Source organism: Podarcis cretensis (assembly GCF_951804945.1).
Source record: "Podarcis cretensis genome assembly, chromosome: Z".
In the NCBI taxonomy this organism is placed as follows: domain Eukaryota; kingdom Metazoa; phylum Chordata; class Lepidosauria; order Squamata; family Lacertidae; genus Podarcis; species Podarcis cretensis.
This window is the reverse complement of record NC_137184.1, coordinates 47,382,910-47,409,876: the sequence shown is the minus strand read 5'-3', so window position 1 is coordinate 47,409,876 and position 26,967 is coordinate 47,382,910. Positions and strand designations below refer to the sequence as shown.

The following is a 26,967-nucleotide window of genomic DNA, read 5'->3' as shown; positions in this document are numbered from 1 at the left end:
TGAAGTTATTGCCATGGGAGGTTAAGACCCAGGATGGCTTTGCTCAGCCTCCATGGTCAGAGGCAGCAATGCTTCTGAATGCAGAAGGGAGGAGGGCTCTTGCGCTCAGGTGCTGCTTGTGGGTTTCCTGCAGGCATCTGATTGGCTACTGTGAGAACAGGATGGCACATGAGATGGGTTGCTGGCCTGATCCAGCAGACTCTTATGAGTCTGACCATTTTCCTACACTGACAGCTGTCAGCTGTCCAGGATTTCAGGCAGGGCATCTCTCTTAACCCTACCTGGAACTGAACCCTTGTGAATAGGAAACAGATGTTCTGCCAGGAGCTACCATTCTCCAGAGATTAATGAGCCTGTTGAGCTGCCTGGTGCCAATCCACACCAATTGACCCAGCTGGCCTTGCTTTATTTACTCCACCAGGCAATGGATCCAACACTTCTCAGGCAGGCAGAGAGGGCTCCCTCTCCATCTCAGCCTCGCCTTACAAGATCCTTTAATAACTGGAGATACCAGGGGTTGAACCTGGGGCCTTCTGCATGCAATTATAGAAATCCTGTGTTCCCCCCAACACCTCTGCCGTTTCATTCCAGACTGATTTATAGATCACCCTTTAGTATTAGTTTGCAGGGCAGTTCCCAATACCTTTAAAATGAGCAGTGAGTCTTACCTCCAAGTGAAGATGCGCAGGATTAGCCTTCAGCAGTAAAATGTCAAGAAGCAGTGTGTCGTTCCCTGCACATAAGCCTCTTTAGATGGATGCTTCTGACCTCTGAGGCTGCTTCTTCCTCCTTGCCTTGCGTCAGCTGCTCCCAGCACGAGGCAGGCCTGTTTCCTTCCCGCAATTCACTCTGCCTTTCTTGCTTTAGAGGGGATGCATTCACTCACTCACTCACTCACTCACTCACTCACTCACTCACTCACTCACTTCCAAGCTCTGGGGGAAACCAGAGCTGGGATCTTGCTGCTTCCAGATGGGGAAATGTGTAGAAGAGAGAGCTAGGTGCTTCTTTCCCTCTCTTGTCCTCATAGGCTTAGCTCAGTCACATTAAAACACCTCACCACCACTCCAAGACCTGTTGTTTCAGGAGGATGTGGTGAGGGCAATTGTGTCTTCCAGTTAGTACGGCGGTGCTGAATTTCTTGTGGATTGTGCAGGCTCTGCTTCCTCTTCTGCTGAGAGAAATGTTGCTGTTTTTCTCCTCTTGAGAGGAGTGGGAGACTCTTCCTTCTTGCTCCCAAGATCCGTTCTTGAACCAGCTATTGATCTCAGAGCTGCTGTCCATCTGCTACTTAGCAGTTAAGCACCAGGGACATCCAGGGAACCAAACCAGCTGAGCTGATGGGTGGCACAGTCCAACAAGCTCTGGAATGCCAAAGGATCCAGATGTTGTTGGGACTGCAACTCTCCATCAACCTCACCAATGTAGCCAATGGCAAGGGTTGATGGGTGTAACATCTGGAGGACCACAACGTTACCCACCTCTGCTCTAGGCAGGGATGGGGGACTTCTGGCACTCCAATTTCAGACTCTCAGCACCTCTGCCAGAAGAGCTTCAGGTCAGATGCAGTGCATAGCAGGGTGTCTAGTTAGCCTCACAAGATGCAGCATGATATAGGCGTCTGTGCCCTAAGGCATGTACTCTGGAAGATGCCTCTGCTGGGAACTATTTTCTTAATCAGTGGGTGTGTCAGCCCTCCTTAAGCTTTCCCCAAGTCCCATCCATTTTACAAAGGGCTGGCAAGTGTGCATGCACACGAAAGCTTATACCAAGAACAAACTTAGTGGGTCTCTAAGGTGCTACTGGACAATTTTATTTTTTATATATTTGGAGCTCAGAGGGGATTCAGCACTGTGAGTCACTGAAAGGTGCTTGGACCAAGCCAGGAGGAGATGGGAGAAGAAAATACTTCTTCAACAGGGTGCATGGTTAGGTTACAGTTAGTTGCCAGGCTAAGACGTTCTACTTCCACCAGGCCTTTGGCTGATTAACATCCTTTTAAATATGTTTGTAGGAGGGGGTGGGGGGTCAATGGTTTTTGTTCTTGTTCTTATTAATGCATTTTGTGTTTTTATGCTGTGAAGCTCCCTGAGATCTGCAGCTGAAGGGGGGGGGGTATACAAATGAAACAACCAAACAAACAATCAAACGGACTTGCTCCCACAGGAGGCAGTGATAGCCACCAACATGGGATGCTTTAAAACAGAGCTTCATTAATGTGTAACCCAAAAATTTTGGATCTGCTCCAAGCTGAGGCTAAAGTTCTGAATTTGTTTCGCTGATTTTTGGATGCTAACCTGTAACCCCGGTTTGCTGTGCCAATTACTCAGTTTTGGGGTGTGTGCTGTGATGTCACAAAGCGTGATTCGCAGCACAAAACTTTGGCATCAGTTTGGAAGGAACTCAAAATTTAGGGGTTAATGAAGCTTTAAAATAACTTCAGGCAAACTCATGGGAGAGAAGGCCACCAATGTTGTTTTCTGTCTCCAAATACAGGTTGCTGAGAACTACAAGTGGAGAGAGCGCTGTTGTGCTCAGGCTTTGCGGAAGGCTTCCCACTGGGAATCTGGTCGGCCAGTGTGAGAGCAGGATGCTGCCCTAGATAGCCTGATCCAGCAGCCTGGCTCTTACGGGACCTCCGGAACAGTGTTGTCAACATTTTCAACTGCTCCCTGCCCCTTTAACAGCAGTGCTGTCATGCAGAAATTAATTTCTGATCACTTGGTCTCATCCAGGAGCATTGCTAGATTGCAAAAGTACACCTCAGAGCACAGGCTCCTGAGCGGACTGAGGCGGCAGTTGCCTGTGCTCCCACAAACACCCTGCTTTGCAGGATCTCTAGCTGCTATGTAAAATAAAGTTGCCGTTGTTTTTGGGAAGTGGCAGAAAAGCCTTGGGACTCAAACCCCCTGAGCTGCTCCCCTAGTAATGGCCCTAGGCCTGTCAGTAAAAGTTTCACCAGGGTCATTTCAGCGCACCTAGTTACTGTAAAAAATAAAAATAAAAGGTGCTGGTGTAATGAGATCAGTAAAACAAACAAAATGTTGACCACACTGAGAGCATTAACAGGAGTGGCTGCTGCCTGACCCTCCGCCTCCAGCACAGAGGAAAGCACCACACAGAGAGCAGCCCCATCTTCTGTGCCAGGATGCTACAGCTCTGGGCTCTAACCTTTGTGTGCTTATCCAGAGCTGCAATTTGGGAGAACACAAGGGAACTCTCAGCTGCTCTGAAAAGTGTGAACACCAGACTATGTTAACCAGGATGCTTTGCAGCACTGCCAATGATGCAAGCTCTTGGCTGCTGTCATCAGCTGCCAGGCTCATCGGTGCCAGCAGACCCACCCTTTCCCCTTCCTGAGCCCAGGAGCGGTTGGGGAGGTTGGTTTAAGAGGGATTCAGCATCCTGGCGTGCTCTTAGAGATCTCAAGACTTATAAGACAGCAAACTATAACACTTTCCTAGTCTGTGGCAGAAGTAGATAGCCTGTAAAACCAGCCCTTTTCCTCTTGAAATGATCAAGGTGAGGGTACTGCAGCTAAAGGGAGCCACTCTTGAAAGACCAGCTGGAAAAAGCATTGGTGAGATGGGAACAAGGGCTAGGTTAGCGACAGCCCTACCGTAGACTAGGCACAGGACATTTTGGCAGCAGAGTCCGAAAGTTAAGTGAAGTTTGCCACAACAGCCAGTTTGCAGTGCCTCATAGTGGGGCCACGCCTGGTCTTCTGCGCCCACCCAAATGCATGACAGCATGAAGAAAACACTTTTTTAGTATTTCATATTTATTTCATTTTATCATTTTATTTGTTTACCAAATTTCTATACTGCCCATTATCCTAGCATAACAGGGCAGCTTACTATATAAAAACACAAACATATATATAAATCATTATATACCGTATTTTTCGCACTATAAGACGCACTTTTCCTTTCCTAAAAAGTTAGGGGGAAAGTGTGTGCATCTTATGGAGCAAATGCAGGCGGGAGGCTCTGCTCAGTGCTCCCTTTAAAGAGCCACGTGGAGCTCTAGGGGGCTTTTCCCTGAGAAGGGAGAGCTCCCAAGAGCCGCACACATGTTCCGCATGCTCTTTTAAGGGAGCGTGGCTCTTGGGGGAGCCTTAGCCACACGCAGCCTCTCCCGGGCAACAGGAGCCTTCATCCTGCTGCCGGGGAGAGGCTGCGCGCAGCTATCACAGAAGCCAGGACAGCAAGCGGGATCACTGAGCTGCAATCCCTCTTGCTGTTCTGGCTTCTGGAATTCAGAATATTTTTTTTCTTGTTTTCCTCCTCCAAAAACTAGGCGCGTTTTATGGTCTGGTGCGACTTATAGAGCGAAAAATACGGTATATAAAAACACCCACACCCACCATTCCCTACCTCCCTTTTAAAAGGCCATAGATTGCTTAATTAGCCAAAGGCTTGGGATGAGAGGAATGTTATTAAAATATAATACTAATACTACTAATAATAATATTTTATTTATATCCCACCCTCCCCAGCCAAAGCCGGGATCAGAGTGGCTAGCAACAGTAAAAATAACACAGTTTACATAAAATCATAATCAATTAATTGAAATACATTCCAAAATCAATTCAGAGTCAAATTAACGACAACCATTGGGCTAGAATTCTATGAGGATTAAAGAAGGGGGGGGGGGTCAGACTGTGCCTTGGCCAAAGGCCTGGGGGAACAGCTCCGTCTTGCAGGCCCTGTGGAAAGATGTCAAGTCCTGCAGGGCCCTAGTCTCTTGTGACAGAGCATTCCACCAGATCGGGGCCATGGCCGAAAAAGCCCTAGCTCTGGTTGAGGCCAGCCTAACCTCCCTGTGGCCCGGGATCTCCAAGATGTTTTTATTTGAAGACCGTAAGGTCCTCCGTGGGACATACCAGGAGAGGCGGTCCCGTAGGTACGAGGGTCCTAGGCCGTATAGGGTTTTAAAGGTTAAAACCAGCACATTAAACCTGATCCTGTACTCCACCGGGAGCCAGTGCAGCTGGTATAGCACCGGGTGAATGTGATCCCATGGTGAGGACCCTGTAAGGAGTCTTGGCGAGGCATTCTGCACCCGCTGGAGTTTCTGGGTGAGTCTCAAGGGCAGCCCCACGTAGAGTGAGTTACAATAATCAAGTCTGGAGGTTACCGTTGCGTGGATCACAGTGGCCAGGTCGGGGCAAGAGAGGTAAGGAGCCAACTGCTTAGCTTGGCGGAGATGAAAAAATGCCGCCTTTGTTATAGCTGCAATCTGCACCTCCATGGAAAGGGAGGTGTCAAAGATTACACCCAAACTCTTAGTGGACGGTGCTGGCACTAATTGAGCTCCCACAAGAGATGGGGGTTGCCCGCCCCAATCCCATATCGTCCCGACCCAGCCACAGGACCTCTGTCTTCAAAGGATTTAACTTCAACCGGCTCCCAAATAACTACCCAGCCATACTTCCAGACATCTGATCAGTGTGTTTGGGGCCGAGCCATTTCTAATGTATTTTGAACTGTTTTAATTTGCTTTCATTGTTTTTAAATTGTGTGGGATTTTTGTTGTCTGGGTCCCTCCCCCAAATAGGAAAAGCAAATCAAATGGAATTCGGGGTGAGGGTAAAAAATAATAATACAGGGTTAAAATTTGAGTTACATCAATGAAACAAAATGGCAGCTAAGCAGAATGCTGCCTTCTTGGTGAAGATGTGCCAGGGATGAAAATAAGGTAGATGCATTGAAATTTATGGCACAAGAGAAGAAGCTGGGCCATAATGTGCCACACTTTGGTCTCCCCCCCCCCTTTTTTCACAAATGGGAGGGAATTATTTTGTTCCCAGTAATTCAATGCATCTTATGAGGACAGGTGCCCAGTAGAACTCAGGAGCCTCAACAAACCTTGTACATCAACATCACCAGCAACTGAGGCCAAGTCCAGAGCATGGAACTGGGTATGTGGAAGGGGCCTTTTATAGACCTGAGAATCATGGACCCATGGACCTATGAATCATGGATCCATGATTCTCCAAAGTTACTCCAAAGACAAACCCAGACTCTCCCCAGTCCGTCTTAGCTGCCATGTATGTGCAGAAATGGCAATCCAGCGCATTATAAGGAGATGTGTCTTAAAAGCTAATTAAGACAGGACCTCTGAAATTGCTCTTCCCTCTCCTACTCCAGTCATATCACTCCAGGCTACTGTAGATATCATGAGATCAGGTTTATTTAATTCATTATTTAATTCATTATTATTATCTACCCAATCCAAGAAGCCATTAGTAGATCACTGTCTGCTGGTTCATCTTCTGCTGCTGAACAATCTTGCCAAAGCCACCTCTGCCCACATCGTAATCTGTCCGGTACTCATCTCGTACCTGGAAGAGGAGAAAAATGAGGCAAACATCTTACAGAGGCAGATACAAGGACCAATATTCTGGGCATGTTGATGTTAAGAAGGTATGGGGGTTGTGCGTGTTTTAAGTGGCCTCATATGACCAGAGCAGAGGCAAGGCCCACCAGATTGATGGTGGCCAGTATTCTAGGTGGAAAAGAACATTGGGATACTAGTGGGTTTTGCTTCATAGCCCAACACGGCTGGGTCGCCTAGAGATTCTCCCGAAGAGCACAGAGTTAACTATTTATCCTAGAAGACTCAGTTTGCTTTTCTCACCTTGTCTGCAGCCTCCAAGTCTTGTCTTAAGTCCATTCTGACAGGACTCTTTCTAACAATAATGGCCTGATAGCCTTTACTGAAACCTAGTGGGATGAGACTCATGACTGGAATGTAGGAACTGAGGGGCATAATCTGTTCAAAAGGAATAGACCAAACAGGAAGGGAGGAGTAGCAGCATTGTATATAAAGGATGGGTACACTTGTGAAGAAATCCATGACCTGGAGCATGGAAAGCAGATTGGGAGTATATGGGAAAAAATTATAGGAGGGAGAAACAACAGTGACCTTACTGTGGATGTCAAGCCAGACTGAAGACTTGGACGATGCCTTACTAGAGCAGATTACCAAACATTCAAAAAGGAAAGAAAAAATAATCATGGAGGACTTCAACTTCCTTGATACCTGTTGGGACTCAAGCTCTGCCAAGAGTGTAAGATCTGACAAATTCCTCCATTGCTCACTGACAATTTTATAAATGACTTGGACAAAGGAATTGAGGGGATGCTTATCAAATTTGCAGATGACACCAAACTGGGAGGGGTAGCTAATGCTGCAGAAGACAGAATCAGAAATGAAAAGGACCTTAACAGATTGGAGAACTGGGTGCAAGCTAACAAAATGAATTTCAATAGGGGCAACTGTAAGGTTCTGCACTTAGGCAGGAAGAACCAGATGCACAAATATAGGATGGGGGACACCTGGCTTACTAGCAGTACATGTGAAAAGGATCAAGGGGTCTTGGTGAATCACAACCTTAACATGAGTCAACAGAGTGATGTAGCAGCAAAAAAAGATAGGCTGCATCAACAGAAGTATAGTCCCCAGATCGAGGGAAGTAATAGTACCACTCTATTCTGCCTTAGTCAGACCACACTTGGAATACTGTGTCCAATTCTGGGCACCACAATTTAAGAAGAATGATGACAAGCTGGAACGTGTGCTGAGGAGGGACAACAAGATGATCAAGGGTCTGGAAACTAAACCTTATGAGGACAGCTTGAAGGAGCTGGGTCTGTTTAGACTGGAAAAGAGGAGACTGAGAGGAGATCTGATAGCATCTTCAAATATATTAAGGGCTGTCACATGGAGGAGGGAGTATGCTTGTTTTATCCTGCTCTGGATGGTAGGACTTGAACCAATGGCTTCAAGTTGCAAGAAAAGGGATTCTGACTAAACATTCAGAAAACCCTTCTGACAGAAAGAGCTGTTTAGCAGTGGAACGGACTCCCACAAGAGGTGGTGGACTCTCCTTCTTTGGAGGTTTTTAAGCAGAGGTTGGATAACCATCTGTCATGGATGTTTTAGCTGAGATTCCTGCATTGCGGGGGGTTGGACTAGATGACCCTTGGGTCCCTTCCAACTCTTAAGATTTTATAATGAAATTTGACTTTGCTCTTGCAGGGCATTTAGCCAGCAAACCCCAGCCTGAGAATGTAGAGTGGGAACCCTGGGCAGAGCACATATCCAGATGAAATCAGGTCAAATACTAAATTCTCAGAGCAGCCTTTAAAGCTTGAGTAAGACCAGTCGTAGGCCAGCTCAAATAAAATTCTGATAGGCCACTTTTTGATAGAGAACAGCAAGATTCCAGCAGCACCATCAATGCTAATTGAACATATGTAAAGCTAGAGCTATACAGAACTCTGATGAAGCCTGCTTCTGCTCCCAACAAATGATTTGGTCTTTATGATGCTAAAGGAATGCTGGTGGATACAATAAGAAATGAACTTGGAATGCTTCTGGAGAAAGCTATGGCAGTTTTGGTGAGTTGCAAGGGAATGGAAGTCCTGCACTAAGGTGGGGGAAAGTGTGTTTTTCACCTTTGTGCTCCAGGAATACAGAAGATAAAATCTTTGCCTTCCCATAAAATGAGACCCATAACTGTGTATTCCTGCAGCCCTGTGTGGGGGTGGGCTTTGGTGTGCAGCTGCCACTTCATTCCAGATTGGTAGAGCACTCTAATGGATGAGCAACCCTTACCTGGCCACCTGTTTTCCCACGGCCATACTGCCGCCCTTCCTTAAACCCAGCATCCCAGTCTGTTCGAATGATGCGGTCATCCAGACGGGTTCCATTGATGAACCGCATGTAATGCTCTGCTTCTGCTCTCGTGTAGTATCTGGAACGCTACTTTAAAGAAAATTCATATTGTTAGAGGGTTTATGCCAGCTGGTTATAGGCCGATGAAGGGGAGAACAGGCAAGCTGAAAATCAAACAGCTCATAACCTCCACAAGTTCAGTTAGCAGGTAAACATAATAACCATACCATGCACTCTATGTGAAGTTGCCTGAGGGTGCGGTCCAGGAAATCCAGATGGAGTAGAATGCAGCAGCTAGACTGCTGAGGGGGACGGACAGCCAACAGCCTGGCTATGAGTCCTGGAAGACCTTCTCTTGCCTTCCTTGTCATTCCTCACTTAGCTTGGAAGCACAGGGCCCTGAATGACTCCAGCTACAAAAGCTGAGGCTGCCAAACAGTCTCTGAGATGGGGTATTGTTTAGAGTTTTGTTATTGCTATTAATATTTGTATCTTTAATATAAGAATTCAAAATAACCTTAACAGATTGGAGAACTGGGTACAAGCTAACAAAATAAATTTCAATAGGGACAAAGGATCTAGGAGTCTTGGTGGACCACAAGCTTAACATGAGTCAGCAGGGTGATGCAGCAGCAAAAAAAAGCTAATACTATTCTAGACTGCATCAACAGAAGTATAGTGCCCAGATCAAGGGCACTCTATTCTGCCTCAGTCAGACCACAGTTGGAATACTGTGTCCCATTCTGGGCACTACAATTTAAGGATGTTGACAAGCTGGAACGTGTGCAGAGGAGGGCAACCAAGATTATCAAGGGTCTGGAAACAAAGCCTTATGAGGAGCACGGTATGTTTAGCTTGGAAAAGAGGACACTGCGGAGATATGATAGCCATCTTCTAATATCTCAAAGGCTGTCACATGGAAGAGAGAACATTCTTGTTTTCTCCTGCTCTGGAAGGTAGGACTCAAACCAATGCCTTCAAGTTACAAGAAAGGAGATTCCAACTACAGTGGAACGGACTCCCATAAGAGGCGATGGACTCTGTTGAATGGTCACTTTAAAATGTGAAGGTTCATTATTGTTTCACAAGTTGTGTATGCCTTTAAGGGCCAGGGCTAGGGCCAATAACGAGACCCAGTCTTACAGCTGTGAAACATAGCAGGTGCTGCTGAGTTGTGTTAATCAAGCTGTGTCAGCAATTGGGTTAGTATATAAGGAGCAGCTCTCCCATTACCCTGGGGATGGGTTGGGTCATGTTTGTTGTTATCTTTAGTGTAAAAGGAGTTTTTGTTTTTGTTATTAAAACCTTTTAAAAGTTATTTTGAGTTATTTTGAGTTCCAGCAAGCTCTCTGCCCCAGCAAGCTCTCTGCTGCACTACTAAATTGCAAATAGCCAACAGACTCTCCTTTTTTGGAGGTTTTTAAGCAAGAGGTTGGATGGCCATTTGTCATGGATGCTTGAGCTGAGATTCCTGCATTGCAGGGGGTTGGACTAGATGACCCTTGGGTCCCTTCCAACTCTATGATACTATGATTCTAATATTATCATTTATGTGGAAATTGCTCAAATTTGTTATTTTCCCATGTGTTTTTCTTAGTGTTTATAACGATTTATGCTCTTGATAATTAGGTAAATCAATTTGTGTTGCAAGTATAGAACATGGTTTTAAGTATGGAAAGAGAGCACACAAATAAATGATAGTGATGGTGATGATAAACATGCAGCACCTCCCATCTGCACTGGCTCCTAAATATGGCACTGAGTCATTAATATAAAAATTAAAAAGTGGGGGCCAGAACGCAACCTTGCTTCATGCCCCATGATGCTTAAAAAACATTAGTGAGACCACCCACAGTCTACTTCAATTAATAGAAGGTAAGGATACTCCACGAAGCAGAAGCCACAGGGGGTTTTCTTCACTTTGTCTAGCCCCATGACTATGCGCTTCACATCCCCACACTTGGAGAAGAGCTCATGAATTTGTTCCTCTGTGGTGTAGAAAGAGAGATTGCCCACATAAAGTGTGCAGGAGTTTTTCAGAGTTTTTTCTTGCAGGTAACAACTTCCCTGGGAAAGGAAAAGAAAAAGGGAGAAGCATAGATAATGTCACCTAAAAACCCACATATTCCTTTTTACATTGCTTAGCACCATCAGGTTTTAAGAGTTGTGAAAAACCAAGATGCAGCACAGTGCATATGCAATGGCTTAAACATTAAATGGGCAAGATAAAGCTGGAAGAAGGGATTTTGTTTACAGAGTATCTATTGTTATTTTAAAAAGTATACATTCACTACTGTCTCTAAGGTGCCTGTTGGACAGCTTCCTTTTCCAACGAGCCTTTCAGGTGGAGATGCATATCAGCCTTTGTACCAGATCCGAAATGTGCTTTTTTTGTTGATTGCTTCAGGGTGCTTTGCGGGAACCATAAGCAGAATAAATACATACATACCCAGTGCTGGATTTACGTATAAGCTAAACAAGCTATAGCTCAGGGCCCCACTCTCTTGGAGCCCCCCAAAAAAATTAAAGGGGAAAAAACCCCTGGATGTACATTTCCAAAATGTAAGATAAAAAACAAATAAAATAAAACCTACATACAGCAAGAGTGTTTTGTGTTGTGTAGGCTCCTATGCTGTAAGTCATGGGCTCCACCTGCTAGCCTGCTCCCTAAAATATCACTGGTTTGCTCATCTCTATATATAGGGGGCCTACATTCTGCATATTTTGTTATGTGCAAATGGCTTTAGATACCAGTTAGGTCCATCAATGACCATATAGCATATATTCAACACAAAAAAGCGATAAGGACAGCTGGGCATATAAAGGGCCTCATTACCTTCAGTAGCTTAGGACCTCATCAAATCTAAATCTGGCCCTGTACGTACCGTCGTCCCTCAGTGGATTTCAGAGGACAAAGAAAAAGGCACACGAGGTCGTGGTTTTTGCTGTTGTTTTTTAAGGAGGGAAAAAATGGAAGAAACAACAACAACCCATGAGAGAAATCCCAAGAGGATATTGGTGCTGTTGTCTATGGTGCTGAAATCAGCGGGAGAAAAAGCTCCAGGCATGGCTGGAATAGCCCCGGCGCTCTGCGCCCATTGCAGCCATCATGCGTCGTGCAGGGGGAGGGGGTGGCTTGGACGGGGTGGCCCCCCCGGAAGAAGGGACCCCCCCCCCCCGCGGAGCAAGGGCGCCTCTGAGCACGTGCAGAGCGAGCCCCGGGCGCTACCTTGAACTGCTGGTCCCGATAAGTGCTGAACTCGCAGTACGAGTCGCTGTTGAGGTCGCTCAGCGTCGCGCTCAGCAGCCCCGACATCCCTCCTCGCCCTTCCTCGTTTTTCGAGGAGCCCTCTTGCTCGCCTCGCCGCCCAGCAGAGAAGCCGGCCAATGGCAGAGAGGGGCGGGCCCGCCGTGCCGCAAGGGCTGCCGGGGGGCGTAGTTCTCTCTCCCTCTCCCCGCCCCCACTCGCCAGAGGCCCTCCTTCTTCTTCCTCTTCTCTTCCGGTCCTCCGCCCCCGCCCCCGCCGGAAGCACGTGTCGCAGAAAGTATAAAATGAAGGCGGGAAGGGAGCGAGCGGGGAGGCGTGTCTTGCCGCGTGCTGGGCGCGTCGCTTGTCGGCGGAGTCAGACATGGAGTTCGACATGGAGGTACAGTAGCCCTCCCGCGGGGCAGCGCCCTTTCGTTCGCGTGCCCTTCGCTGCCGCCTCTGCTCTCGAAAAGCCCCTCAGGCGTCGCAGCCGTAATACGAATACTTAAGAAGAATGTTAATAATAATAAAAATTAATTCGAGGGCGGGAGAAGAACTGCAAAGCCAACGCTTGCAAACTAGCTCCTCAGGCTTAATAAAAATAAAATAAAATACATGGGCAGGAGAAGAATTGCCAAGCAAGGTCTTGCAAACTGGCCCCTCAAACAGTAATAAAAATTAAAAAAATATGGGTGGGAGAAAAACTGCAAAGCAAGGGCTTGAAAATGGCCCCTAGAAATAGTAATAATATATATATATAATGCATGGGTGGGAGAAAAACTGCAAAGCAAACGCTTGCAAACTAGCTCCTCAGGCATAATAAAAATAAAAGTACATGGGCAAGAGAAGAATTGCAAAGCAAGGTCTTGCAAACTGGCCCCTCAAACAATTATAAAAATTAAAAACTATGGGTGGGAGAAAAACTGCAAAGCAAGGGCTTGAAAATGGCCCCTAGAAATAGTAATAAAAAATATAAAATGCCAGGGTGGGAGAAGCAAAGCAAGGTCTTGCAAACTGGCTCCTCAAACAATTATAAAAATTAAAAACTATGGGTGGGAGGAAAAATGCAAAGCAAGGGCTTGAAAATGGCCCCTAGAAATAGTAATAAAAAAATATAAAATGCCAGGGTGGGAGAAGAAATGCAAAGCAAGGTCTTGCAAACTGGCCCCTCAAACAATTATAAAAATTAAAAACTATGGGTGGGAGGAAAACTGCAAAGCAAGGGCTTGAAAATGGCCCCTAGAAATAGTAATAAAAAAATATAAAATGCCAGGATGGGGGGAGAACTGAAAAGCAAGGTCTTGCAAACTGGTCCCTCAAACAATAAAAATTAAAATCTATGGGTGGGAGGAAAAATGCAAAGCAAGGGCTTGAAAATGGCCCCTAGAAATAGTAATAAAAAAATATAAAATGCCAGGGTGGGAGAAGAAATGCAAAGCAAGGTCTTGCAAACTGGCCCCTCAGATGTAGTAGTAGTAATAATGATTATAATAATGATGATAATAACTTAAAAATGCATGGGTGGGAGAAAAACTGAAAAGCAAGGGCTTAAAAATGGCCCCTCAGAAATAGTAATGATAAAATATAAAATGCCAGGGTGGGAGAAGAAATGCAAAGCAAGGTCTTGCAAACTGGCCCCTCAGATGTAATTATTATAATATTGCAAAAAGTGCATGGGTGGGAGAAGAAATGCAAAGCAAGGTCTTGCAAACTGGCCCCTCAGATGTAATTATTATAATATTGCAAAAAGTGCATGGGTGGGAGAAGAAATGCAAAGCAAGGGCTTGAAAATGGCCCCTCAGAAATAGTAATGATAAAATATAAAATGCATGGGTTGGGAGAAGAAATGCAAAGCAAAGCAAACCATTGAAAACTGGTCCCTCAGACATAAAAACAACAAACTCTGTGCTACAGTAGTTTCAGTCAACAAACTAAAGTTTCAGTAATTTCATCCTGTGAAATTCAATGCATTAAAAAAATAATATAAATAAATAAATAATTTCGGTGCTGTTTTTCCCAGCTGTTCCTAAGGAGCAGGAGACTTAGTGAAGCCCTTTCAAAGAAGCACAGCTACTTCCTACCTTCCTATTATAAAACCCACACTTCCTTAAATGCTTTAGCATTTTTATTCCCTCTACATGTGGAGAATTCCAGGCAACTCATAATGAAGATGAAAAAAACACTTTAAAAACACTTTCCAGAAAGGAAATGTACACTGCACATGCTCTGAGGCATTTGTTAGACCCTCTCTCCAGAGAGTCAGCTTGGTGTGCTGTTTGCTGGGCTGGGGTGAGAGTAAGGAGATACCAGTTAAAAACATCCTCATTCAGCTGTGATGCTCACTGGGTAGAGCACTGATGGCAAACACACATTAATAGTGGGTTATCCTGGGCGAGTCAACACTTTGCAGCCAAATCTGCCTCGCAGAGGTGTGGGAATACAGTGGTGAGGGGGAGAACAACACGCAGTATGTCATGTGATTCTTGGGAGCTCCTTGTGGAAAGCATGGTGTATTACAAGGAGGAAATAAGGACTCCCTAGTTACAGAGTATCTTCTAGGAATGCCTTCCATGCTACTGGGCACTGAGCGCAAGCCTGATACAGTGGTACCTCGGGTTACAGACGCTTCAGGTTACAGACTCTTCTAACCCAGAAATAGTACCTCAGGTTAAGAACTTTGCTTCAGGGTGAGAACAGAAATCGTGCAGTGGCAGCGCAGCGGCAGCAGGAGGCCCCATTAGCTAAAGTGCTGCTTCAGGTTAAGAACAGTTTCAGGTTAAGAACGGACCTCCGGAACAAATTAAGTACTTAACCTGAGGTGCCACTGTACTGCAGGGGCCAAAATCCTACACACTTAAAGTGACTGGACCCCACTCCTTATGTATAGATAGCATCAGTGCCCTAATATTTGTGCAGTGAATCTACTTTGAAATGGGGAGCAGGAGGACCACACACACCACCTTGAGTTCTTTGGAAGAAAAAGGTGGTATGTAAATTAATAATAATGCTAAAAGGATGCAAAATAGGCTAGGGACTGAGAATCAGGAACCTGAGAGGTGTAGGCAGAGAATAAGGTTTCAGGGGAAAGGAAGATGGATACAGTCTGACTTGGAACTAACCAGCCATTTTTATTTATTTTGGGACTGCAGGTTTCTAGTCATATCTAGTAATAGTTGTGAATGTGAATCACTGGAGGAAAGAATGCAATAGAATCTGTAGATGGGGATAACTGAGGAATATAAACTGAAGGGATAACTGAGGAATATAAACTAAAATGCTTCTCTCTTTTCTCCCCTCCCCCCTTTTTTTAAAAAGCCGTTTTTCTCCGTGGAAGAATTGGACATAATTGACCCAGTTATGGAAATAAAAGGTATATAAAATATTTGCATAAAACTAATATCTTCGGTCCAGGTAAAATGTTAAATACTCTGGGCAAAAGCCATTGCTTCCCTTTCCTCCATGCTGTTTTATTTCGTTCCTGCTGTTCATTTCAGTGAAGCAGTCTGCCCCTCTGCAGATGATTTCCTTAGCAGATTGCATCTGCCACCCTGTTGCACTCTGTATTTTAGTCTAATCCACACCACTTCTTGGAAGGAGAGGGTAAGTTAAGTGAAGGCAGCTGTGCCTTCTCGTTGTTCTTGTCATAGTTTGGCATCATGGTTACTGTAACTTAATAACGAAAAGGGCAAAAGGGTGTAGTGCATGTTTTTAAAAGCATACGTGAATATGTCATAAGCACAAATGTCCTTAACAAGCATTAACTCACTAGGTTACCAAATACACAGGCTGGTCCTAGTGCTTATGTTTGTTAGGGTTGCCAGCTTACTAAAATAATATTTAAAGATGCAAGGCACATTTTTATCATGACAAGGGACATATGGAGGCTGCCTATGCCTTCTTGCTTGCATGCTCAGAGGATGCAGGTAAACAGGCAGGAACAGCAAGGATGGGGAGAACCAGGGGGCTCCCACTCTGGGGTGTGGGCTTTGGCAGGTGCCAGACAATGTCAGCCTATGATGCCAACCCTGAATAGAAGTTCCATATAGCATATCTGTCTGTTCAGCTTCCCTTGGAAAGCCCTATTTGTTGCTGGAGTGATGTGGAGAAAAAATAAGCTAGCTGCCTTCAGTCTACTCTGTAATCTTATTTTACTTGTTATTTTTCTTTCAGAGCAAATTGAAGAACTGATGAAAAAAGAGATTGTAGTGGATGTAGACACTCTGCTCGGAAAGACAGAGACAGTGACTAAAGGATCCATTACCAATATTCAGAAGGTCAAGGTAGACACAGAGACAGTTTTGTTAAAAACAAGTTGGACTGGAAGTTGGGGGAAATTGTCTTCCTAGAAATCTGATTGGTATTTGGGTGTAGACTGATGTTCACTGTTAGATAAATTTTTAATACCAGACTTTTACTCAGTAGTGAACAGTACAGTCTTTTAAAGGCCTGCTCAAAAATAAGTCCCACTGAATTTAATGGGACTTATTCTCAGGTACAGGTGGCACTGTGGGTTAAACCACAGAGCCTAGGACTTGCTGATCAGAAGGTCGGCGGTTCGAATCCCTGCGACGGGGTGAGCTCCTGTTGCTCGGTCCCAGCTCCTGCCAACCTAGCAGTTCGAAAGTACGTCAAAGTGCAAGTAGATAAATAGGTACCACTCCGGCGGGAAGGTAAACTGCATTTCCGTGCACTGCTCTGGTTCGCCAGAAGCGGCTTAGTCATGCTGGCCACATGACCCAGAAGCTGTCTGCGGACAAACGCCGGCTCCCTCGGCCCATAGAGTGAGATGAGCACCACAACCCCAGAGTCGGTCACGACTGGACCTAATGGTCAGGGGTACCTTTACCTTTTAATTGGGTTACTTATGATTGCAGCCTGAAACAATGAGCAATACAACCTCATGTTGCGTTACCTCCAGGTTTCGAAATCTTCAGGTTACGGCTGTGACAAACCCAGAAGCGGTCCTCCAGTTACGAAATTTTCGGGATACAGCCAGGCCTCTGGAACAGATCCCATTCGTAACCGGAGGTACCACTGTATTAGGAAATGCAGCTGTGGCCAGAAACAGTCAGATAGCAGAAGAAACACCAACAACATTAAAACAGACCTAAAATACTGTTACATGCCACCCCAGTCTCCAGAGAGAAAGATTCCAGGGGTTCTGGCATTTCCCAAGCATTCATTATCCTTGAAATGAAGGTCTGCAGAGACTGTGGTGTCTTTAGCATATATGGTTTTATTCACATATGCAACCTCTACATAGGATGGGGGGGGAGGGGTCACAGTACTAACACTGCAAAAGACCTTTCTTCTCCATTAGTTGCAGCTTTGGGTCAAGCACAGATCAAGCAGCTTCCAGCTCAGCTCAGACTCACATCTCTGGCTATTGTTCTTTGGATATCTGGAAAGGCTTGGTTTTGTTTTCCTAGTAGTTAGGAAGGCTTGCCCATTTGTTCTGTGGGCACAGAGTGACTTCTTTGGTTACGCTAATCGTAGCTCTTAATTAGTCAGTCAAAACCCATTCCTTTGCAAAGGAATGGGTTTGGCAAGCTGGCTCTTAGGCAATTTAGTGCTGCTCCCCAACGGGCACATGCGCACAAAGCACCACAGGTTTGGAGGGGGCACCGGGAAGCATCTTTTTTGCATTTGAATTTTTATTAAAGCTTGAGAGAACAACAAAAACAGTACCGTATACAGCAATAAATATCAAGCATATTTTAAACATGTGAACTTCCCTGAGATCTGTAGGCACAGGGCAGGCATGTCTAAAGTCCGTTTCGGGGGCCTGACAGTCAGTTTAATCTGGCCCCTGTGGCACTTTATTTGCAGTGTAAAATCCTTAAAAAAACAACTTTAGGGTAAAATCATAAAAAAAAGCTCAACAACTTTGGTTGGCCCTTCACTTTATCAAATCTGGCCCTCTTTGAAAAAAGTTTGGCCACCATTGGTATAGGGTGATATACAAATTTAAATGATGATGGTGATAATAAAAAAGAGGAGAAAATTAAAGCTAAAAGAAAGCAGTTAAAGATGATGAGAGAAGGCACAGGGGGTATCATCCAGACTGACTCCCTTTCCAAACTCGTAACAATGTGTTGTTAAAATGCCTGGATAAATTTAAAAAATGTATTTGCCTGTGGTCGGAAGCTGTAGCAGAGGCTCATTCACTAGGGCAAACGAGGTGCCACCCCACCAACCACAGTCCACTCTCTGCCAACCTCGACTTCCTACTTACAACCAGTCCAAGGGTTGCCAGCTGTCGGCTTCCTCCTCCGCCGCCATCCCATTGATAACCTAGCAGAACTAAGCAGGGAGGAGGATGGGGACTAAATTGAAATAAGTTGTCTGTTCTGTCATTAGCTCTGGCTCCATCTGCTGTTTGTCTTCTGCCTGCAGCTCGTGCCCTAGTGGGCACCACCCACCACTGTAAGATAAAAGAGTTGTTTCCTAAAGGGTCTCTCCGAAGAAAGCATTCTGTAAATAGGGCACCAAAACCAAAAAGTTCCCATTCAAGTCACCTCAGAAGGGGCAGTCACCTGGTTGTGGGCTCTTGGGGATCTAAATGTCCTTGAAAAGTTCGTTCCAACCTTATGCATGAGTCCATGTTATGCAATATTCTTTAGGGTAGAATGTGTTTGAGTCTGATAAAATATCTTGATGTGACACAGCTTGTATGTTCATGTGTGTGACAGAAGTGATAATCGAGAGCGATTATCGGAAGGGAGAACATATGGTGTCTTCTGTTTTTTTATTCACTTACATCATCATCTCAAATCTTTGTATGGAAAAGGATACCATAATGTGCTTAACAGTGTGACAAGCTCCCATTCTTCCTTTTTCCAGTTTCCAGGAGGATTGTACAGCTCTGATAATTGGGATGCTTTTCCTAGAAAACATTTCAAATGGCTTGTATGGATTTTGACAGGCTTCAATTTCCGTCCCTGTAGGTTGAAGAAACTGCACTCAGTTTATGGAATTGGACCACGGCAAGAAATAAAAACTGTGTTATGGCTGATGTGCAGAAAGTTCAGTGTATGTATGACATCTCTGCCATAAACACTAAGCATTTACTGAAAAGAGTAAAATGTTTCCTGTTACTTTGAAATTTGTATAAGTCTCAAAAGGGGGAAGGGGTACTGCAAATGACAAGGACTCCAGACTTCCTATGGGTACCACTGCCTGGTTTTGTATTTTTAAATGAAAGCACACTTTATGATTATTATTCTTTAATTGCTACCTAGAGACTGGCCTAAATTAGGACAGGGTGACTGGTATACTGAAAGAAGCATGTCTCACTGGCTAGTAAGGATGTGCAAATCTGACAGCCTCAGGTCTCTTTTTATTATTTTTCCAGTTTTAAGTTCAGCTCTGCTTATTTCCACATCAGTTCATGAATACCTTTTTTTTAAAGCCTTCAAATCATCAGATTCTTAGGCTTAGAGCTGGCATGTCCAACAGGTAGATTGTGATCTACTGGTGTTCCTGGTAGATCCTGGTTGATTTCTGGCCCCTCAGCGATCTCCTTACCAAAAAGCCCCCAACTTTGCCTTTCCTAAAAAAGCTCCACAAATTTGGCTTCTTAAAGAAAGCTCAACAACTTTGGGTAGATCACTGCCAGTCTTTTTATGACAATGGGTATATCACTGCCGGTTTTTTATTCTGTGAGTAGATCACAGTTTCTTGGGAGTTGGACGTCCCTAGCTTAGAGTTTCTCCTAATATAAACATTCTTGTATGCAATTTTGCCAGATGTTCACATTTTTGTGACACAATTTACCCCATATATGCATTTTTGTATCTTTTTTTTTGCCCCAGTATATGCATGCTTTTGTGAATTTTACCCCAGTATATGCATTTTTGTTACACTTTGCTTGGTTGCATAATTGCAATAGAAAGTTCAGAGAAGTGCAGATTTTGAAGTGTGGCTATGTTTAAGTGCAAACAGAATCAAATTTCTTCCCCATCCCCTGCTTGCAAGGAAATATGCTGACCTCTTCCATGTTTAGTGTACTTAGTGGTGTTGACAGCAATAGATAACATATGTCTGGTGTTTAAGCATGTGCATATTGCTTTACAGTGCTCCACGTGGCCTGCAAACTGATGAAGTCCTCTGAAGGAGATGATCCTTCTGAGCAGAAAGTGCGGAGGCAGATTTTGGTAATTGCAACTAAATAACATACTGTTACTCTCTAAAGTTTGATTCAGCTTCACAAAATGTTGAAAAACTAAATAGCCTATAAAGTTGCAACTGTTGCCTTTTTTTTTTCTTATACTGATAGATTTCAGTTGGTGCTACATGGACCTTAAGAGGGTGCTAGACACAAAGAAATGGGTTTCATAGTTTCTTTAAACTTGCCTGGGAAAATATCATATCCATTGTTTAGAAAACGTTTGCAATGATTAAACAGTAATAATAATTAATGACTCAAATGACGTACCAAAATGTGTGGTTAGATGTTTTGTATTTCACGTCTGTTCTTTTATAATGTATACAATCATGGAGTACAAATCCCAGCCCCTTCCCCAACCATAAATGTTCAGTACATTGTTTTGCTGTCTGTATTGTTCCATAACTATGGAACTATGGAACAATTGGTATCTGAATCTCCAGTCTGGTTGAATAGCTCTCTGGAGTCCAGTGGAGTTTTATTTCTTTAACATCTTATACCAAGGTATCCGTCCATAAGGAGCCATTAATTCCTGTCATTGAGATCCTTCCTCTTTGCTTACTAATATATGTAATTTAATCCAAAGCCCTGTGCTGCAAAAGTCATCTTCAAAATCATTTCTTTTTTTAAAAAAAAATAATCTTTATTACTTTTCAAACTTAAGGCAGACAAGAACAAAAGAAGAAACAATACAATAAACAATACAAAACACAACCTTAACACTAAATTAAACAAAACGAAACAACAATAATTTAAAAAACATATAGCATACCATTTCATTAGTCTATCTTTCATTCCCTTATTTCATTGACTTCCTCTCACCTCCCTTTTTGTATTCCACTTCTGTTACTTGTTTCAGCAAATCCTTTCCATCTTTCTGTATCTTTATCATTATCAATGTCTTAACATATTTTTAACCTTATTTTCCATTAATACTAAAATACTTATTTATACTTCTTATAGCATTTCTGCTAAAGCCATAAAGTTTCATTCCAACAATTTTCAAACACTCATTAATTTTACAATATTTCTATGTACAAACTTTAGACTTTCCCAATCTTCTACCACCATCTCTTCTCCCTGGTCTCGGATTCTGCCAATCATTTCCGTCCATTCCATATAGTTCATCAACCTGGAGATCTTCTGTCCGAGGCTCTTAAATCTTTTCCAAGTCCCTTCTGCAATTCTTCTTCATATTCTTTGATGCTGAAAATGCTGAAGAGCAAGTCTCGGGGAGTCCCCAACCCAGCCATGCCCCCATTCCCTCTCGACAGGCCAGCCAACTCTCCACAACTAGAACCAAGGTCCATACAATATCTCAAATCATGTTTCAAGACTCCTCCAGATCCAAAGACCCCCCACAACTCCAATCACCTCCTGACCCAGATTCAGAACCCAAAGGTCAATAAATCCCTGCATGAAAGAGTCTATCCAACCTTCCCTCTCCAGTGCAGGCAGGGCTCCAAACTTCAAATTCTGACTTTTTCTATATTCATTCATAAGAGGCCTCCACTTATAGTCCTCAATTTGCCTCTGAAAGGCTGGGGCTTCCACTTGTATTACTTTAGGTTCAACAACCACAACTTTCTCCTTCTTCTCCCCAGTTTGACCTGTCAAAGTAGTTTCCTGTATCAAATCCTGAGCAATTTCTGTATTAATGGTCACTTTTTGTCCCAAATTTATCACTTTTTGTTCCAAGTTCTCAAGTTTGGAATTCATAACATCCGTCTTTTTGTGAAGCTGTTCCAGCGAGTAGCTTATCTTACATAAAACAGTCACTAATGCTCCTTCTGTCAACATTCTTAAAGTCCAAGGTCAATCTCTGATTCTCACAGCTCTTATCTTGCAGCTGGAAAAACCCCACTCTTGTAACAGTTTAAAAAGCTCCCTCTAGAGGGAAACAATCTCCACTTGTATCGATCCTTTCATGCGCATTTTAAAATATAAAGTAAGTTTCAATTTTCAATTACTTTTCCTCCTTTTTGAACGCAGAAGAGGGCAATGGAAACAATATATTTCTCTTATTTAGCCATCTGTCAACATGCTATCCGTTCACAGTCAATGAACTCTCCCAAAACGTTAATTCTGCTGGCAGCCCTTTTCCAGGTTCAGAGCAGTAGTAATTTAATTTTTCACTCTCTCCTGCAGGCTCACTAATTCCAAAATTTCCCCCCTCTTCTCTTGCTTCCAAGGGGGCTTTTTAATAGTTTTAACCGATGGAGATTTAATCCTTTACAAAATACTTTCCAAGGCTTTAACTTGCAACGTCTTTGCTTCAATCTATTTGCAAAAGAGGAAGGCGGTCTTCCTGTTTAAAACCTTCCCGCTTCGATGCCAAATTAATGAATTTAAAGATCCAATTTTCCGTTCTACTCACGGGTAGTTGTTTAAAGTCAAATTGTCCACAGGAAAAAGTCAGCACTCTCTGGCAACAGCGATGCGGCTTCACTCCGTGAAAGAAGCAGTCGATTCAAAGCACCGCGCCGCTCACCCCACTTCGCTCTGGATCCCCAAATCAGGGTTTCCCCGCGAGTAGGGGAGGGGCAAAAGGTGCCAGCCGAATCCCAAGTTCACAAGCTTCTCCCGCCTGTGATTTCAACGGGTCTCCGCCTTCGCCATGGCGGTCAGACCCTAATTTCCACGGAGCAAATTCCTCCCGATCGGAGGAACTCCGCCATTGCCAACCCGGAAGTCCCTTCAAAATCGTTTCTGTTTATTCTTAATTGTTCAGTAAGTTTTTTCTGCCAGTGCCAGGATCCACACTTGTTTATACCTGGTTGTTTTGTTTCAAATATTTAAATGCAGGTACAGTGGTATCTCAGGAACGTGGGTGGCACTGTAGGTTAAACTACAGAGCTTAGGGCTTGCCAATCAGAAGGTTGGCGGTTCCAATCCCCGCAAAGGGGTGAGCTCCTGTTGCTCGGTCCCTGCTCCTGCCAACCCAGCAGTTCAAAAGCACGTCAAAGTGCAAGTAGATAAATAGGTACTTCCCCGGAAGTAAACGGCGTTTCCGTGCACTGCTCTGGTTCGCCAGAAGTGGCTTCGTCATGCTGGCCACATGACCCGGAAGCTGTACGCAGCTCCCTTGGCCAATAAAGCGAGATGAGCACCGCAACCCCAGAGTCGTCCGCGACTGGATTTAATGGTCAGGGGTCCCTTTACCTTTACCTTTACAGTGGTATCTCGGTTTACGAACAGCCTAGTATACGACCATTTTGGATTACAACTAATTACAACCTGGAAATGAGTGCTCCAGGTTGTGTGGTTTTTTTGGATTCTGAACGAACTCCGTTTGTGGCTGCACTTCTGTTTTGGGTGCCACACTTCCGTTGTCTGGCAGCGAAGAAGGGGGTCATCACGGTGTTTCCTGCAGCTGTGAGGGAGAGAGTTGTGAGCCTTCCAACCATATGGCTGACAGGCATGCAGCTTCCCTCCCAAGCTTCTGCAGGGATTGCTCTCCTCCCTCAGTGGCAGGGTTGGCGGGCTCACAACTCTCTCCCAAGCCTCTGCAGGAGGAGAGCAATCCCCACAGAGGCTTTGCCCGCCAGCCATATGGTTGGAAGGCTCACAACTCTCTCCCTTGCAGCTGCGGGAGGAGAGCAAGCCCCGCAGAAGCTTGGGAGAGAAGCGTCCCCTCAGCAATCTGCAGCTCAGCTGCTTTGACAAGAGGGAGATCTCAAAAGATCGTGCTGATTGGGGCATTGGGCAGAAGCGTCCCCTCAGTGAGTTAGCCGCCTCCTTCCCCCCCCCCCCCGCGCACACCCCATGCATGCTCCTCATCCCTTCAGTGTTTTTCCTTCCCTCCCCACTTAAGCCCCTCTCCTGCATCAAGTTAGCCACCTCCTTTCCCACAAGCACCCCATGCGCGCTCCTTGCTCCTCCAGTTTGAGTGTTTCCACACACCCCTTAAACTCCCCCCTCCCGTCTTGTCCCTCCAATGGCAATGGGTAGGTCAGTGCCAGTTTTTGATACTGGCTAGTAGATTGCAGTCTGGTTTATTGCTTTCATTTTATGGATCAATTGTCTCATTAGATAGTAAAATTCATACAGTGGTACCTCAGGTTACATACGCTTCAGGTTACATTCTCCGATAACCCAGAAATAGTGCTTCAGGTTAAGAATTTTGCTTCAGGTTGAGAACAGAAATCATGTTCCGGCGGCGCAGCAGTAGCAGGAGGCCCCATTAGCTAAAGTGGTGCTTCAGGTTAAGAACAGTTTCAGGTTAAGTACGGACCTCCGGAACGAATTAAATACTTAACCCGAGATACCACTGTATTGAGTTGCTGTTTTAGGGGTTGCTTTTCATCGTCTGGAGAGGATTAAACCATTTTCCATTACTTTCTATGGAAAATCACACCTTGGTTTAAGTCCACTTTGGTTTAAGACTGGACTTCCGGAATGGGTTAAGGTTGTAAACCAAGGTACCACTATATTTTATAATAATTCTAAAGTATTTGCTGTTTGCAGTTTTTTATGAAGCAGAATGTCAGGTAGGGTCTACCTCACATTTAACAATCAGTTTTATTAACATGGCTAATGAACTACTTTATTACCACAGTTAATAAATTATAGGTAATAAACCCGATGATAGACGTTGTGCTCACATGCTCCCCTGTTGCTCCTCCTTGCATGCACCTGCTTTTGACACTTCTGTTACGGCTTGTTTAAACCACAGCTCCCCATTACACCCAAAATGGGGAATTGGTTTATTCCTGGTTTACTTTCTAGGATATGAAACGGGTGTGGCTTCATGTCCTGATTAGTAGACCAGTACTGCACCACTTCCCTAGTTTGGTATAAACAAATTGCAGTAGTCCTCCATCCAAATTGAAGTCCCAGGTCCTGAGCACTGGGTAGGGTAGTTGCGTGCAACAAGATTAGCCACAGGCTGGGATCGAAAACAACAGCGCTTGTCAAGAGCCAGAGGAGCCTCCAAAACAGGAAGCCCAGGAGAAGCAAACGTCAAAAGGTCATAAACCAATGTCCATAACTGAGTGCAGTACAGAAGACTTGAGCACATAGGTTTGGAGTTCCGTCAAGAGGTAGAGCAAAGAAGTCAGTTTAGAAGAGTCTGGGAGCTGAAAGATGTATGTTGCTTCAGCAGCTGCTAGTCATCAACTGAGAACTTGCATAGTCTGGTCTCTCAAACTCCATCCAGGACCAAGTGCATTTAATTCTGCTCTTGAGCAGCCCTTTACTGCCAAGGACCCCCTTGCTCATGAGCTGCTATGTTCCTCTGAGTTTCCACGTAGGGGGTCCTTTACTGAGTGGCCACCTGACCTTCCTGGCATGCTGTCTGGAGCTGGGAGGTGATTCAGACTCAGACTGAGAAGCATGTGAGTCAGGGAACCTTCCTGTGGGTCCTTCCAGGACAGCCTTTGGAGGAAGGCCTGGTGAGGTGTCTCCATGGATATTGAGGCCTTTCGGACCAGTTCTGGAGTTGGACTGCTCTTTCCTCCTGGGAAGTCTGGGTCTTTTTAAGAGGTTGAATCGTCCTGAGTCAGGTTAGAGCCTGGCAAGATACCAGCAAAGTTGCCCTGCACTGCCAGACCAGTGGTCCATCTAGCTCAGCATTGTCTAGCGCTGGATGGCAGCGATGCTCCATGATTTCAGAATGCAGTCCTTCCCACTCCCAGTAGTGCTGTCCGGGAAGGATGTGACAGTTGCACTTAAGCAGGTGCACAGAGGCATGAGGCTATGCATGATGGGTGAGCATGCAGGTTTGATTCTTGGTCTCAGCTCAAAAAGCCATAAGCCAGGATCACGATCTCTAATTTAAACCAGCCAAACTGTTGTAAAGGTCTCTCGATTCTGTTATTCTATTGAAAATATGTACTGGTTTTGTAGGATTCCATAGAGGCCAATGTCCATGTTTTGTTTTAAACTTACGAATTTATTTTATGATCCAGATGGCTACAAAGACTGGGAAAGGCTATGCGAATGTTGGAAAATCTGATCTTGCCAATGAATTTTTTGAGATTGCTTTGGATGTAAGTTTGTGCCTTCCTGTGCAATAATGTTTTTTTGGTGTGTTTTTAGCAAATACCATGGTTTGTTGGTTGTTTTTAAGCATATTACCTGCTTCATTTTGCAGAGTCTGAAACAACTCTACACTCTGCTGAAAAAGAGGAGTCCTAGAGAGACTGATATTTGTGAACACAAATCTGATATAGAGAAGGGCATGTTCAAAATTATCTCTTTCCAGGCTGAATCGGTACGTTGGTGCAAAAAATAAATGCCAAGCTGCTGTGGTAGTGCTATGGCAATGTAATGAGTGTTGTCTTCATTCGTATTGTTCATATGATGTGCTTTCTGCAGTTCACTGGCTTCCACATTTTTAATTCATAGAACTTGACACACTCTTTCTGTGAACGTGTTTCCAATACATAGTTTTCTAGAATTTTGAAACATCAATTTAAAATTGACCTGTGGCACAACCTAGCAGTTTACTGGCCTGTTCTTTTGCTTTCTCAGGCAGTTGCTGAAGGAAATCATCAGAAAGCAGTCACATGTGTTCTTCAGTGCAAAAACATCCTGATGAGCCTGCCACAAAAGGTGAGTATCCATGAGACTGTCTTTATAATAGTTTTTAATGCATTTGTTCTCTATTCTGTTGCAGTGGTGCTTCACTGAAAATTAGGGGAAATGTTTCAACTATTCCACACACATCTTGGCCTTTTAACACAGCAGTACGTTTGTTTCATATATTTGCAGACCTGTTACCTCTCCCGCCTGTGCTATAACTTTGGTGTGGAAGGATACACACAGAAGAGATATGAAGAGAGCTCCTTTTGGCTCTGGTAATTCCATGAGTAGTCTTTTGCTTATTCAGTATATATTTATAAAAAATATTTATGTACCGCTATTG

At 44.4% G+C, this 26,967-nt stretch overlaps 2 protein-coding genes across 5 annotated transcripts in view; one reads left to right on the top strand and one right to left on the bottom strand.

Moving 5' to 3' along the window:
- Positions 1-4,458: 4,458 nt before the first annotated feature.
- Positions 4,459-15,296, bottom strand: LOC307208268 (nuclear cap-binding protein subunit 2-like). Its single transcript, XM_079962911.1, has 5 exons — positions 15,246-15,296; positions 11,915-12,333; positions 10,571-10,752; positions 8,626-8,764; positions 4,459-6,346 (listed from the first exon to the last, which is right to left on the bottom strand). Exons 1-5 carry the CDS (start codon positions 15,274-15,276, stop codon positions 6,248-6,250), a joined length of 870 nt encoding a protein of 289 aa, XP_079819037.1. The 5' UTR covers positions 15,277-15,296; the 3' UTR covers positions 4,459-6,247.
- TEX11 (testis expressed 11) overlaps positions 12,244-26,967 on the top strand; it is a 47,318-nt gene continuing 32,594 nt past the window's right edge. The window contains exons 1-9 of one of the 4 annotated variants that reach the window (XM_079962700.1): positions 12,244-12,333; positions 15,246-15,302; positions 16,103-16,212; positions 18,880-18,964; positions 20,009-20,088; positions 26,009-26,089; positions 26,194-26,313; positions 26,574-26,654; positions 26,814-26,899. In XM_079962700.1, the coding sequence (XP_079818826.1) occupies positions 12,315-12,333; positions 15,246-15,302; positions 16,103-16,212; positions 18,880-18,964; positions 20,009-20,088; positions 26,009-26,089; positions 26,194-26,313; positions 26,574-26,654; positions 26,814-26,899 (719 nt within the window). In that variant the 5' untranslated portion in view covers positions 12,244-12,314. Of the gene's footprint in view, positions 12,334-15,245; positions 15,303-16,102; positions 16,213-18,879; positions 18,965-20,008; positions 20,089-26,008; positions 26,090-26,193; positions 26,314-26,573; positions 26,655-26,813; positions 26,900-26,967 lie in introns of those variants that run through there. The other 3 variants (XM_079962698.1, XM_079962699.1, XM_079962701.1) reach the window with 3 other exon arrangements.

Coding starts and splice junctions, on each gene's coding strand:
- LOC307208268 (XM_079962911.1), bottom strand. CDS start 15,276: ATGTCCAATTCTTCCACGGAGAAAAACGGCT. Junction 12,334..15,245: donor TTCCACGGAGAAAAACGGCT/TTTTAAAAAAAG, acceptor AGGGCTACTGTA/CCTCCATGTCGAACTCCATG. Junction 8,765..10,570: donor TGTGGCTTCTGCTTCGTGGA/GTATCCTTACCT, acceptor GTAGCGTTCCAG/ATACTACACGAGAGCAGAAG.